The 16,828-nt window shown below is 40.3% G+C and overlaps 1 protein-coding gene across 12 annotated transcripts in view; it reads left to right on the forward strand.

Annotated features, from left to right (window-relative positions):
• Nucleotides 1-7,173, forward strand: part of LOC133641022 (E3 ubiquitin-protein ligase TRIM35-like) — an 84,496-nt gene extending 77,323 nt beyond the window's left edge. For 11 of the 12 annotated variants that reach the window (XM_062034811.1, XM_062034809.1, XM_062034808.1 and 8 more), the window contains 2 exons: nucleotides 101-219; nucleotides 5,013-6,951. In XM_062034811.1, the coding sequence (XP_061890795.1) occupies nucleotides 101-219; nucleotides 5,013-5,560 (667 nt within the window). In that variant the 3' untranslated portion in view covers nucleotides 5,561-6,951. The other variant, XR_009824250.1, reaches the window with a different exon arrangement.
• The last annotated feature ends 9,655 nt before the right edge of the window (nucleotides 7,174-16,828 follow it).

The following is a 16,828-nucleotide window of genomic DNA, read 5'->3' on the forward strand; positions in this document are numbered from 1 at the left end:
TAACAATTCCTGCACAAAGTATGAATGTCCTGCAATGTTTAGTTGCAGTAAAAATGATGTGTTATTACTGCAGTGTCTTATCTGACGTTGTTTGTCTCAGGACTCCCCGCGGAGTTGACGAGTACAAAGAGGAATTCGGAACTCTGATGGATGTCCCCAAGTACCAGAGCTGCATGCAGCATCATGTCTGGGAGAGGATGCTGGGAGTCATCCACTATTGTGAGTAACTCAAGAACAGGACTTAGTTTGGGCCAGGAATGGGACCTAACTCCAATAGACTCTGCATGGAAGTGCTAAAACTACAACATGGATGATGGGGAGAGTGCTCAGTCAGAGTGGAGGCACGTAGATAAGACCGCCCACAACAGCGCATCCTAAAGAGAAGGTGAGAAAGCAACTTGAAGATGACGTGTAAAACATCATCCATGTAACATTTCTAGCAAAGAAGCACCATGACATGTTACCACTGGGGTACCGGTCCGTGAAGCATTTGCTACCGGGCCGGAGAGAAACATTAAATCATTTATAAAGGACTGCATTTTCTCCGACTTAACTTTGGCCCGTCCCACTAGACCAGGGGTGTCCAACTTGTTTTCATTGAGGGCCACACCGCAGTCATGGCTGCCAATACAGGGCCGCTTGTAACAGTAAATCATTCCATCCATCCATCCATTTTCTACCGCTTATTCCCTTCGGGGTCGCGGGGGGCGTTGGAGCCTATCTCAGCTACAATCGGGCGGAAGGCGGGGACACCCTGGACAAGTCGCCACCTCATCGCAGGGCCAACACAGATAGACGGACAACATTCACACTCATTCATGAATTTAAATATACCGTAATTTCCGGACTATAAGCCGCACCTGACTATAAGCCGCACCAGCTAAATTTAGGGGAAAATACAGATTGCTCCATATATAAGCCACACCCGACTATAAGCCGCAGGGTTTTGATGTGTAATTAGCGTAGTATATAGGGGTTCCTGCTACCACGGAGGGGATTGTCGGGACAGAGATGACTGTTTGGGAACGCAAAGTGTCCCATTTATTAACTATAAATCTTTCAATCATACAATCACACTTTCACATCTTTGACATGGCGAACAGCATTCGTGCAGAGTACAAATAATACAACGGTGCAAAGTAATACAAAGTGCTCGCCTGTACGTTATCAAAATAACCAGCCTACCGGTATATGAAAAGTCAGTCTTTAATCATTGTGTCATCGTCTTCCTCCTGCGTACTAAAACCAGCGAAATCCTCTTCGTCGGTGTCGGAGAAGAACAGGCTGTATATAAGCCGCACCCTTGTATAAGCCGCAGGGACCAGAACGAGGGGAAAAAGTAGCGGCTTATAGTCCGGAAATTACGGTAAATATTTTCCTTTTTTTTTTTTTTTTACGTAAAGAGTAAAAAAAATCTGGGTTTGACCACTGTTTTTTTACAGAAAAAAACTGGCAGCTTAGTTGCCAGACTTTCACTGTAAAATACATGGTGTTTTATTTTTATTTTTTTTACAACATATTACTGTAAATAGAAATACATCACTGCTGTTTAATTTTATTTTGGCAACTCAGCTGCCAGTTTTTTTTACCATAATAAAATGTGGTGCCATAAAATCATCAACTGGATTTAAAAAAAACAAAAAACTTGACAGCTCAGTCGACAGAATTTTACTGTAAAAAAAACAAACATTGGTAGTTTGTTTTTACTATTTATGCAATATGCTGTAAAAAAAAAACCTCCCTAAATTGTATAGTAAAATCTATTGGTAATTTTTATAGTGTACAATTTGATGGACAACTTGCTTCAAAACCATAAGTAAGCAGATATTTAAGTATTTATTTGGATTTTGACCAACAAAGATAATATAACATTTGTTGCAATATTGGACACTATTTCTTTCCCCTGTCAAACTCGGAAAAAAACCCTAATACCTTTAGTAAGAAAATAAGAAAGTAAAATATTTTTTTGACACATATTATTTCCAGGCTTTTGCGGGCATCAAGGGTTGGAATTGGGGGTTAAATCACCAAAATATTATTCCCGGGCGCGGCCACCGCTGCTGCTCACTGCTCCCCTCACCTCCCAGGGGGTGATCAAGGGTGATGGGTCAAATGCAGAGAATAATTTCACCACACCTAGTGTGTGTGTGACTATCATTGCTACTTTAACGTGAATACGCAGCAACAGTTGAAAAGATGTGTACTGCCCTCTAATGGCAGTGGGTTGCATGACATTGGAATTTGAGATTTGGAGTTTTGAGTTTGGTGCAACAGGCTTCCGTAGCCAGTCAAGGCGGTCATAATTTAGCTTCCACAGAGTTTGGAGAATATATACTTGTAAGTAGTTGAACATGTGTCACCTTTGCTCTCTCAAAATGTCTGTATGGACGTTTGCAAACAGTTTCAAAGAATCGCGATTGAGATGGTAGTTGTTGTTAGCCTGTCAATGGCAAAATACATTGTATGTCAGCATCAAGCTAGCTGGTTAAGTACTAACTTATTCCATAGTTTCACTTGCGTGTTTATGCTCAAATCACACTGTGCTGCCGATTTGAAACAGTTTGGACATGTTTTTGGCTTTTCGTGTGTATTATTAAACATTCCTATATGTGCTTAGTTGCAAATTCATTTAATTTTGGAGGCAATCAACAACCTCAACCTGGAATCTGCCAAACTAAATACCTCCATTCAGGGAGGGCAGAATGAAATATGTGGTAATACTAACGAATAATAACATATTTGTTTTTAAGTGTGTGTAGACATTTTTTTTAGCCTTTTTAAAGGCCTACTGAAAGCCACTACTACCGAACACGCAGTGTGATAGTTTATATATCAATGATGAAATGTTAACATTGCAACACATGCCAATACGGCTGGGTTAACTTATAAAGTGCAATTTTAAATTTCCCGGCAAACTTCCGGCTGAAAACGTTTCGATAAGATGACGTATGCGCGTGACGTCAACAGTGGAAGCGGAAGTATTCGGAGCCCATTGAATCCAATACAAAAAGCTCTGTTTTCATTTCAAAATTCCACAGTATTCTGGACATCTGTGTTGGTGAATCTTTTGCAATTTGTTTAATGAACAATGGAGACTGCAAAGAAGAAAGTTGTAGGTGGGATCGGTGTATTAGCGGCTGGCTGTAGCAACACAACCAGGAGGACTTACTTGGATAGCAGACACGCTAGCCGACGCTAGCCGCCGACCACACGGATGATCAGGTGAAGTCCTTCGTCCTTCCGTCGATCGCTGGAACGCAGGTGAGCACAGGTGTTGATGAGCACATGAGGGCTGGCTGGCGTAGGTGGAGCGCTAATGTTTTTATCATAGCTCTGTGAGGTTCCGTCGCTAAGTTAGCTTCAATGGCGTCGTTAGCAACAGCATTGTTAATCTTCGCCAAGCTGGAAAGCATTAACCGTGTAGTTACATGTCCAGAGTTTGGTAGTATTGTTGATCTTCTGGCTATCCTTTCAGTCAGGGACTTATTTGTTTTGTTTCTATATGCAGTAAAGCCCGATGCTATCACGTTAGCTCCGTAGCTAAAGTGCGTCACCGATGTATTGTCGTGGAGATAAAAGTCACTGTGAATGTCCATTTCGCGTTCTCGACTCCCATTTTCAAGAGGATATAGTATCCCAGGTGGTTTAAAATACAAATCTGTGATCTACAATAGAAAAAGGAGAGAGTGTGGAATCCAATGAGCCAGCTTGTACCTAAGTTACGGTCAGAGCGAAAAAAGATACGTTCTGCACTGCACGCTATTCCTTCACTCTCACGTTCCTCATCCACGAATCTTTCATTCTCGCTCAAATTAATGGGGTTATCGTCGCTTTCTCGGTCCGAATCTCTCTCGCTGCTGGTGTAAACAATAGGAAAATATGAGCAGTCCTTCCCCCGGTGTCGTCACGCTACTTCCGGTAGGGGCAAGGCTTTTTTTTATCAGAGACCAAAAGTTGCGAACTTTATCGTCGTCGTTCTCTACTAAATCCTTTCAGCAAAAATATGGCAATTTCGCGCAATGATCAAGTATGACACACACAATGGATCTGCTATCCCCGTTTAAATAAAAAAAATTCATTTCAGTAGGCCTTTAAAGAAGAAATTACCATCATAGTCAACTATGCAAATTACCCGATGACGTCATGGTAACCACGCCCACAACCCCACAGGTTTCTTGGCAGTCCGGGGGAAACCCTGAACTGTGATTAATTGGGATTAATCAAAATTCATACATGTGATTAATCTAACAAAATATCATTTGACAGCACTAATTATATATATATATATATATATATATATATATATATATATATATATATATATATATATATATATATATATATATACATACACTACCGTTCAAAAGTTTGGGGTCACATTGAAATGTCCTTATTTTTGAAGGAAAAGCACTACTTTTCAATGAAGATAACTTTAAACTAGTCTTAACTTGAAAGAAATACACTCTATACATTGCTAATGTGGTAAATGACTATTCTAGCTGCAAATGTCTGCTTTTTGGTGCAATATCTACATAGGTGTATAGAGGCCCATTTCCAGCAACTGTCACTCCAGTGTTCTAATGGTACTATGTGTTTGCTCATTGGCTCAGAAGGCTAATTGATGATTAGAAAACCCTTGTGCAATCATGTTCACACATCTGAAAACAGTTTAGCTCGTTACAGAAGCTACAAAACTGACCTTCCTTTGAGCAGATTGACTTTCTGGAGCATCACATTTGTGGGGTCAATTAAACGCTCAAAATGGCCAGAAAAAGAGAACTTTCATCTGAAACTCGACAGTCTATTCTTGTTCTTAGAAATGAAGGCTATTCCACAAAATTGTTTGGGTGACCCCAAACTTTTGAACGGTAGTATATATATATGTCCCCTTTATTTAGAAAAGTATACATTTTGGTAAATATTTGTGTTGAGACAACCCTAATACATATATATACGTATTTAGTATCTATCCAATGTTTTGATGACATTGTGTGTCCCTCCTTATTCCACAGTTCCGGTGACCTTGGACCCCAACACAGGCTCAGCATGTCTGACTGTGTCTGCTGACCTGTCCACTGTGTCGGTGTGTGATGAACAGCCTCTTCCAGACAACACAGATAGATGTGTCAACCCACAGGGCATCTTGGCTTCAGTGGGATTCAGCTCTGGGATCCATCTCTGGGAGGTGGAAGTCGGAGACAACAGTCACTGGTCTTTGGGGGTGGCCAGCGACAGTATCAATAGGAAAGACTGGTGGAGACTGGATGACAACCCTGGTGAACCAAGTGGTGGTCTGTGGACAGTGTCACTCTCCTCTGGTGTGTACCGCGCTTCTCCCGGCCACAGTTCACCTCTCACACTCAGGAGAAGACCATCCAGAATCAGAATTCAGTTAGACTGGGAGAGAGGGTGTCTGACTTTCTCTGAGGCCAATGGCAACGCTCTGATCCATAGGTTTAAAAAGCAGTGGAGTGGTACACTAAGGCCCTACTTCTCTACCACTTGTTCCAAACACCCTTTGAAAATCATTGAATCAAGGGTGACTGTTGCTACAGAATAGAACATGCAACATTACAAATGTCATTTATTTACAGAGATTATGTTCATTTGTGAGTAATAGACACACCCATACACAGTGGAACCTCCATTGACGGAAGGTTTAGATCGAGGTGTCCGAACCATGTCTCGGTGTCCGATCGTTTGATTTATTTATTCATTTTCTCTGTGGTTCTGCCATTTTGATGACATTGCTTCCTGTACATGCCATTTCAAAGAGGCTGGCCCCCGAGGTCACATCCAAATTGCGTACTTTGAGGAGTTAGCGACAGATTGGCTCACAAAATGTGGAAGAAACAAGTCCACATTTGCAACTATTATCCAAAAAGGACAATTGTAAGGTTGCTGACTCTAAATATCTTTGCAAGGATGTAGAAAAAGTGCAAGACCAGGTGAAAGAGCTGTCGCTAGTGTGGATAAAGAAGAAGCAGCTAGCCGGCAATAGCATTTCCGAGGCTATCATTTGGGAGAAGGCTCGCCATTTACATGGCGACTCGATGTCCAAAAGTGACCATGCTTAAACCCAGTATGGAAGAACAATTTAAGGCGAGCCGTGGGTCTTTGGAAACGTTTAAAAAGAGGAGCCTTCATTCAAAGCCATGGTGCGGCACAGCGAGGCTGCTCAAACAAAGCTGCCGCTTCAAAGATTTTATGGGCGCAGGTGGCTTACTACCTTACCAAATTTTGAACTGTATTAAAAATACTAGAGGAGACTTTCATTACAGCGAATGAGAATTTAGTACCGGGAAACAGGCCAACGGAGGACCGCATCACACTGCTAATTTGTGCTAACGCTATCGCTGGCTGGAAGGTGATGCTATACTTGTTTACCATTTCCAGACTGTTCAACAAATATTCAAGGACACAAGGTAAAGTTATTTTCCTTCCTGTAGCAGCATGTTTGGTAACATTTTGGAGAGCACTTTAGTGTTGTTGCATTGACAGTTAGACCGGCTGTTGTTGTTGTTGTTGTTGTGTTTGGATAAAAAAGAGATTGTTTAATCATTGCCCGCTTGTTGGTTTGATATATATATACATACATACACACATTATAGTGTCTTTAAAGTGTGCATTTTTTAAATATAAAATAGGGACTTTGGTCAAGGCTCCAACCAATTATTCTTGTTTACATTGTTTCTTATGGGGAAGTCTGTTTCACTATTCAAAGAACTCCAGCTTATTATTGATTTCCAGAGCCCCAAAAAAGTCTGCGGGCTATAGAGCGTTTTCTATTGGGGCTCCAGGACTCTGGAATGCCCTCCTGGTAACAGTTAGAGATGCTGCCTCAGTAGAAGCATTTAAGTCCCATCTTAAAACTAATTTGTATTCTCTAGCCTTTAAATAGACCCCCCTTTTAGACCAGTTGATCTGCCGTCTCTTTTCTGTTCTGAAATTCTGCACAGATTCAGTGACCACAGATGAGTCCGCTAGCTGTCCAAAGTCGGGACCCAGGATGGACCACTCATCTGTGCATCAGTTGGGGACGTCTCTGCACTGCTGACCTGTCTCCACTCAAGATGATCTCCTGCTGGCCCCACTATGGACTGGACTCTCACTATTATGTTAGATCCACTATGGACTGGACTCTCACTATTATGTTAGATCCACTATGGACTGGACTCTCACTATTATGTTAGATCCACTATGGACTGGACTCTCACACTGTTATGCTAGATCCACTATGGACTGGACTCTCACTATTATGTTAGATCCACTATGGACTGGACTCTCATAATATTATGTTAGATCCACTATGGACTGGACTCTCACACTATTATGTTAGATCCACTATGGACTGGACTCTCACTATTATGTTAGATCCAATATGGACTGGACTCACACTATTATGTTAGATCCACTATGGACTGGACTCTCACACTATTAACTAGATCCACTATGGACTGGACTCTCATAATATTATGTTAGATCCACTATGGACTGGACTCTCACACTATTATGTTAGATTCACTATGGACTGGACTCTCACTATTATGTTAGATCCACTATGGACTAGACTCACACTATTATGTTAGATCCACTATGGACTGGACTCTCACACTATTATGCTGGATACACTATGGACTGGACATTCACTATTATGTTAGATCCACTGTGGACTGGACTGTCACTATTATGTTAGATCCACTATGGACTGGACTCTCAATATTGTGTTAGATCCACTATGGACTGGACTGTCACAATATTATGTGAGATCCACTATGGACTGGACTCTCACACTATTAACTAGATCCACTATGGACTGGACTCTCACACTATTATGTTAGATCCACTATGGACTGGACTTTCACTATTATGTTAGATCCACTATGGACTGAACTGTCACTATTATGTTAGATCCACTATGGACTGGACTCTCACACTATTAACTAGATCCACTATGGACTGGACTCTCATAATATTATGTTAGATCCACTATGGACTGGACTCTCACACTATTAACTAGATCCACTATGGACTGGACTCTCATAATATTATGTTAGATCCACTATGGACTGGACTCTCACACTATTATGTTAGATCCACTATGGACTGGACTGTCACTATTATGTTAGATCCACTATGGACTGGACTCTCACACTATTAACTAGATCCACTATGGACTGGACTCTCATAATAGTATGTTAGATCCACTATGGACTGGACTCTCACTATTATGTTAGATCCACTATGGACTAGACTCACACTATTATGTTAGATCCACTATGGACTGGACTCTCACACTATTATGCTGGATACACTATGGACTGGACTTTCACTATTATGTTAGATCCACTATGGACTGGACTGTCACTATTATGTTAGATCCACTATGGACTGGACTCTCAATATTATGTTAGATCCACTATGGACTGGACTGTCACAATATTATGTGAGATCCACTATGGACTGGACTCTCACACTATTAACTAGATCCACTATGGACTGGACTCTCACACTATTATGTTAGATCCACTATGGACTGGACTCTCACACTATTAACTAGATCCACTATGGACTGGACTCTCATAATATTATGTTAGATCCACTATGGACTGGACTCTCACACTATTAACTAGATCCACTATGGACTGGACTCTCATAATATTATGTTAGATCCACTATGGACTGGACTCTCACACTATTATGTTAGATCCACTATGGACTGGACTGTCACTATTATGTTAGATCCACTATGGACTGGACTCTCACACTATTAACTAGATCCACTATGGACTGGACTCTCATAATAGTATGTTAGATCCACTATGGACTGGACTCTCACTATTATGTTAGATCCACTATGGACTAGACTCACACTATTATGTTAGATCCACTATGGACTGGACTCTCACACTATTATGCTGGATACACTATGGACTGGACTTTCACTATTATGTTAGATCCACTATGGACTGGACTGTCACTATTATGTTAGATCCACTATGGACTGGACTCTCAATATTATGTTAGATCCACTATGGACTGGACTGTCACAATATTATGTGAGATCCACTATGGACTGGATTCTCACACTATTAAATAGATCCACTATGGACTGGACTCTCACACTATTATGTTAGATCCACTATGGACTGGACTCTCACACTATTAACTAGATCCACTATGGACTGGACTCTCATAATATTATGTTAGATCCACTATGGACTGGACTCTCACACTATTAACTAGATCCACTATGGACTGGACTCTCATAATATTATGTTAGATCCACTATGGACTGGACTCTCACACTATTATGTTAGATCCACTATGGACTGGACTCTCATAATATTATGTTAGATCCACTATGGACTGGACTCTCATAATATTATGTTAGATCCACTATGGACTGGACTCTCATAATAGTATGTTAGATCCACTATGGACTGGACTCTCACTATTATGTTAGATCCACTATGGACTAGACTCACACTATTATGTTAGATCCACTATGGACTGGACTCTCACACTATTATGCTGGATACACTATGGACTGGACTTTCACTATTATGTTAGATCCACTATGGACTGGACTGTCACTATTATGTTAGATCCACTATGGACTGGACTCTCAATATTATGTTAGATCCACTATGGACTGGACTGTCACAATATTATGTGAGATCCACTATGGACTGGACTCTCACACTATTAACTAGATCCACTATGGACTGGACTCTCACACTATTATGTTAGATCCACTATGGACTGGACTTTCACTATTATGTTAGATCCACTATGGACTGGACATTCACTATTATGTTAGATCCACTGTGGACTGGACTGTCACTATTATGTTAGATCCACTATGGACTGGACTCTAAATATTATGTTAGATCCACTATGGACTGGACTGTCACAATATTATGTGAGATCCACTATGGACTGGACTCTCACAATATTATGCTAGATCCACTATGGACTGGACTCACACTATTATGTTAGATCCACTATGGACTGGACTCTCACACTATTATGTTAGATCCACTATGGACTGGACTCTCATAATATTATGTTAGATCCACTATGGACTGGACTCTCATAATATTATGTTAGATCCACTATGGACTGGACTCACACTATTATGTTAGATCCACTATGGACTGGACTCTCACACTATTAACTAGATCCACTATGGACTGGACTCTCACACTATTATGTTAGATCCACTATGGACTGGACTCTCACACTATTATGTTAGATCCACTATGGACTGGACTCTCACACTATTATGTTAGATCCACTATGGACTGGACTCTCACACTATTATGTTAGATCCACTATGGACTGGACTCTCACACTATTATGTTAGATCCACTATGGACTGGACTCTCACACTATTACGTTAGATCCACTATGGACTGGACTCTCACACTATTACGTTAGATCCACTATGGACAGGACTCTCACAATATTATGTTAGATCCACTATGGACTGGACTCTCACACTATTATGTTAGATCCACTATGGACAGGACTCTCACAATATTATGTTAGATCCACTATGGACAGGACTCTCACAATATTATGTTAGATCCACTATGGACTGGACTCTCACAATATTATGTTAGATCCACTATGGACTGGACTCTCACAATATTATGTTAGATCCACTATGGACTGGACTCTCACACTATTATGTTAGATCCACTATGGACTGGACTCTCACTATTATGTTAGATCCAATATGGACTGGACTCACACTATTATGTTAGATCCACTATGGACTGGACTCTCACACTATTAACTAGATCCACTATGGACTGGACTCTCACTATTATGTTAGATCCACTATGGACTAGACTCACACTATTATGTTAGATCCACTATGGACTGGACTCTCACACTATTATGCTGGATACACTATGGACTGGACATTCACTATTATGTTAGATCCACTGTGGACTGGACTGTCACTATTATGTTAGATCCACTATGGACTGGACTCTCAATATTGTGTTAGATCCACTATGGACTGGACTGTCACAATATTATGTGAGATCCACTATGGACTGGACTCTCACACTATTAACTAGATCCACTATGGACTGGACTCTCACACTATTATGTTAGATCCACTATGGACTGGACTTTCACTATTATGTTAGATCCACTATGGACTGGACTGTCACTATTATGTTAGATCCACTATGGACTGGACTCTCACACTATTAACTAGATCCACTATGGACTGGACTCTCATAATATTATGTTAGATCCACTATGGACTGGACTCTCACACTATTATGTTAGATCCACTATGGACTGGACATTCACTATTATGTTAGATCCACTATGGACTGGACTGTCACAATATTATGTGAGATCCACTATGGACTGGACTCTCACACTATTAACTAGATCCACTATGGACTGGACCCTCACACTATTATGTTAGATCCACTATGGACTGGACTTTCACTATTATGTTAGATCCACTATGGACTGGACTCTCACACTATTAACTAGATCCACTATGGACTGGACTCTCATAATATTATGTTAGATCCACTATGGACTGGACTCTCATAATATTATGTTAGATCCACTATGGACTGGACTCTCACACTATTATGTTAGATCCACTATGGACTGGACTCTCACTATTATGTTAGATCCACTATGGACTGGACTCTCACACTGTTATGCTGGATACACTATGGACTGGACTTTCACTATTATGTTAGATCCACTATGGACTGGACTGTCACTATTATGTTAGATCCACTATGGACTGGACTCTCAATATTATGTTAGATCCACTATGGACTGGACTGTCACACTATTATGTTAGATCCACTATGGACTGGACTTTCACTATTATGTTAGATCCACTATGGACTGGACTGTCACTATTATGTTAGATCCACTATGGACTGGACTGTCACTATTATGTTAGATCCACTATGGACTGGACTCTCACACTATTATGTTAGATCCACTATGGACAGGACTCTCACACTATTATGCTAGATCCACTATGGACTGGACTCTCACACTATTATGTTAGATCCACTATGGACAGGACTCTCACAATATTATGTTAGATCCACTATGGACAGGACTCTCACAATATTATGCTAGATCCACTATGGACTGGATTCACACTATTATGTTAGATCCACTATGGACTGGACTCTCACACTATTACGTTAGATCCACTATGGACAGGACTCTCACACTATTATGTTAGATCCACTATGGACAGGACTCTCACAATATTATGTTAGATCCACTATGGACAGGACTCTCACAATATTATGTTAGATCCACTATGGACAGGACTCTCACAATATTATGCTAGATCCACTATGGACTGGACTCACACTATTATGTTAGATCCACTATGGACTGGACTCTCACACTATTATGTTAGATCCACTATGGACTGGACTCTCATAATATTATGTTAGATCCACTATGGACTGGACTCTCATAATATTATGTTAGATCCACTATGGACTGGACTCTCATAATATTATGTTAGATCCACTATGGACTGGACTCTCACTATTATGTTAGATCCACTATGGACTGGACTCTCACTATTATGTTAGATCCACTATGGACTGGACTCTCACACTGTTATGCTAGATCCACTATGGACTGGACTCTCACTATTATGTTAGATCCACTATGGACTGGACTCTCATAATATTATGTTAGATCCACTATGGACTGGACTCTCACACTATTATGTTAGATCCACTATGGACTGGACTCTCACTATTATGTTAGATCCAATATGGACTGGACTCACACTATTATGTTAGATCCACTATGGACTGGACTCTCACACTATTAACTAGATCCACTATGGACTGGACTCTCATAATATTATGTTAGATCCACTATGGACTGGACTCTCACACTATTATGTTAGATTCACTATGGACTGGACTCTCACTATTATGTTAGATCCACTATGGACTAGACTCACACTATTATGTTAGATCCACTATGGACTGGACTCTCACACTATTATGCTGGATACACTATGGACTGGACATTCACTATTATGTTAGATCCACTGTGGACTGGACTGTCACTATTATGTTAGATCCACTATGGACTGGACTCTCAATATTGTGTTAGATCCACTATGGACTGGACTGTCACAATATTATGTGAGATCCACTATGGACTGGACTCTCACACTATTAACTAGATCCACTATGGACTGGACTCTCACACTATTATGTTAGATCCACTATGGACTGGACTTTCACTATTATGTTAGATCCACTATGGACTGAACTGTCACTATTATGTTAGATCCACTATGGACTGGACTCTCACACTATTAACTAGATCCACTATGGACTGGACTCTCATAATATTATGTTAGATCCACTATGGACTGGACTCTCACACTATTAACTAGATCCACTATGGACTGGACTCTCATAATATTATGTTAGATCCACTATGGACTGGACTCTCACACTATTATGTTAGATCCACTATGGACTGGACTGTCACTATTATGTTAGATCCACTATGGACTGGACTCTCACACTATTAACTAGATCCACTATGGACTGGACTCTCATAATAGTATGTTAGATCCACTATGGACTGGACTCTCACTATTATGTTAGATCCACTATGGACTAGACTCACACTATTATGTTAGATCCACTATGGACTGGACTCTCACACTATTATGCTGGATACACTATGGACTGGACTTTCACTATTATGTTAGATCCACTATGGACTGGACTGTCACAATATTATGTGAGATCCACTATGGACTGGACTCTCACTATTATGTTAGATCCACTATGGACTGGACTCTCACTATTATGTTAGATCCACTATGGACTGGACTCTCACACTGTTATGCTAGATCCACTATGGACTGGACTCTCACTATTATGTTAGATCCACTATGGACTGGACTCTCATAATATTATGTTAGATCCACTATGGACTGGACTCTCACACTATTATGTTAGATCCACTATGGACTGGACTCTCACTATTATGTTAGATCCAATATGGACTGGACTCACACTATTATGTTAGATCCACTATGGACTGGACTCTCACACTATTAACTAGATCCACTATGGACTGGACTCTCATAATATTATGTTAGATCCACTATGGACTGGACTCTCACACTATTATGTTAGATTCACTATGGACTGGACTCTCACTATTATGTTAGATCCACTGTGGACTGGACTGTCACTATTATGTTAGATCCACTATGGACTGGACTCTCAATATTGTGTTAGATCCACTATGGACTGGACTGTCACAATATTATGTGAGATCCACTATGGACTGGACTCTCACACTATTAACTAGATCCACTATGGACTGGACTCTCACACTATTATGTTAGATCCACTATGGACTGGACTTTCACTATTATGTTAGATCCACTATGGACTGAACTGTCACTATTATGTTAGATCCACTATGGACTGGACTCTCACACTATTAACTAGATCCACTATGGACTGGACTCTCATAATATTATGTTAGATCCACTATGGACTGGACTCTCACACTATTAACTAGATCCACTATGGACTGGACTCTCATAATATTATGTTAGATCCACTATGGACTGGACTCTCACACTATTATGTTAGATCCACTATGGACTGGACTGTCACTATTATGTTACATCCACTATGGACTGGACTCTCACACTATTAACTAGATCCACTATGGACTGGACTCTCATAATAGTATGTTAGATCCACTATGGACTGGACTCTCACTATTATGTTAGATCCACTATGGACTAGACTCACACTATTATGTTAGATCCACTATGGACTGGACTCTCACACTATTATGCTGGATACACTATGGACTGGACTTTCACTATTATGTTAGATCCACTATGGACTGGACTGTCACTATTATGTTAGATCCACTATGGACTGGACTCTCAATATTATGTTAGATCCACTATGGACTGGACTGTCACAATATTATGTGAGATCCACTATGGACTGGACTCTCACACTATTAACTAGATCCACTATGGACTGGACTCTCACACTATTATGTTAGATCCACTATGGACTGGACTCTCACACTATTAACTAGATCCACTATGGACTGGACTCTCATAATATTATGTTAGATCCACTATGGACTGGACTCTCACACTATTAACTAGATCCACTATGGACTGGACTCTCATAATATTATGTTAGATCCACTATGGACTGGACTCTCACACTATTATGTTAGATCCACTATGGACTGGACTGTCACTATTATGTTAGATCCACTATGGACTGGACTCTCACACTATTAACTAGATCCACTATGGACTGGACTCTCATAATAGTATGTTAGATCCACTATGGACTGGACTCTCACTATTATGTTAGATCCACTATGGACTAGACTCACACTATTATGTTAGATCCACTATGGACTGGACTCTCACACTATTATGCTGGATACACTATGGACTGGACTTTCACTATTATGTTAGATCCACTATGGACTGGACTGTCACTATTATGTTAGATCCACTATGGACTGGACTCTCAATATTATGTTAGATCCACTATGGACTGGACTGTCACAATATTATGTGAGATCCACTATGGACTGGACTCTCACACTATTAACTAGATCCATTATGGACTGGACTCTCACACTATTATGTTAGATCCACTATGGACTGGACTCTCACACTATTAACTAGATCCACTATGGACTGGACTCTCATAATATTATGTTAGATCCACTATGGACTGGACTCTCACACTATTAACTAGATCCACTATGGACTGGACTCTCATAATATTATGTTAGATCCACTATGGACTGGACTCTCACACTATTATGTTAGATCCACTATGGACTGGACTGTCACTATTATGTTAGATCCACTATGGACTGGACTCTCACACTATTAACTAGATCCACTATGGACTGGACTCTCATAATAGTATGTTAGATCCACTATGGACTGGACTCTCACTATTATGTTAGATCCACTATGGACTAGACTCACACTATTATGTTAGATCCACTATGGACTGGACTCTCACACTATTATGCTGGATACACTATGGACTGGACTTTCACTATTATGTTAGATCCACTATGGACTGGACTGTCACTATTATGTTAGATCCACTATGGACTGGACTCTCAATATTATGTTAGATCCACTATGGACTGGACTGTCACAATATTATGTGAGATCCACTATGGACTGGACTCTCACACTATTAACTAGATCCACTATGGACTGGACTCTCACACTATTATGTTAGATCCACTATGGACTGGACTTTCACTATTATGTTAGATCCACTATGGACTGGACATTCACTATTATGTTAGATCCACTGTGGACTGGACTGTCACTATTATGTTAGATCCACTATGGACTGGACTCTAAATATTATGTTAGATCCACTATGGACTGGACTGTCACAATATTATGTGAGATCTACTATGGACTGGACTCTCACAATATTATGCTAGATCCACTATGGACTGGACTCACACTATTATGTTAGATCCACTATGGACTGGACTCTCACACTATTATGTTAGATCCACTATGGACTGGACTCTCATAATATTATGTTAGATCCACTATGGACTGGACTCTCATAATATTATGTTAGATCCACTATGGACTGGACTCACACTATTATGTTAGATCCACTATGGACTGGACTCTCACACTATTAACTAGATCCACTATGGACTGGACTCTCACACTATTATGTTAGATCCACTATGGACTGGACTCTCACACTATTATGTTAGA

Source organism: Entelurus aequoreus, linkage group LG23 (assembly GCF_033978785.1).
Source record: "Entelurus aequoreus isolate RoL-2023_Sb linkage group LG23, RoL_Eaeq_v1.1, whole genome shotgun sequence".
Taxonomy (NCBI): Eukaryota; Metazoa; Chordata; class Actinopteri; order Syngnathiformes; family Syngnathidae; genus Entelurus; species Entelurus aequoreus.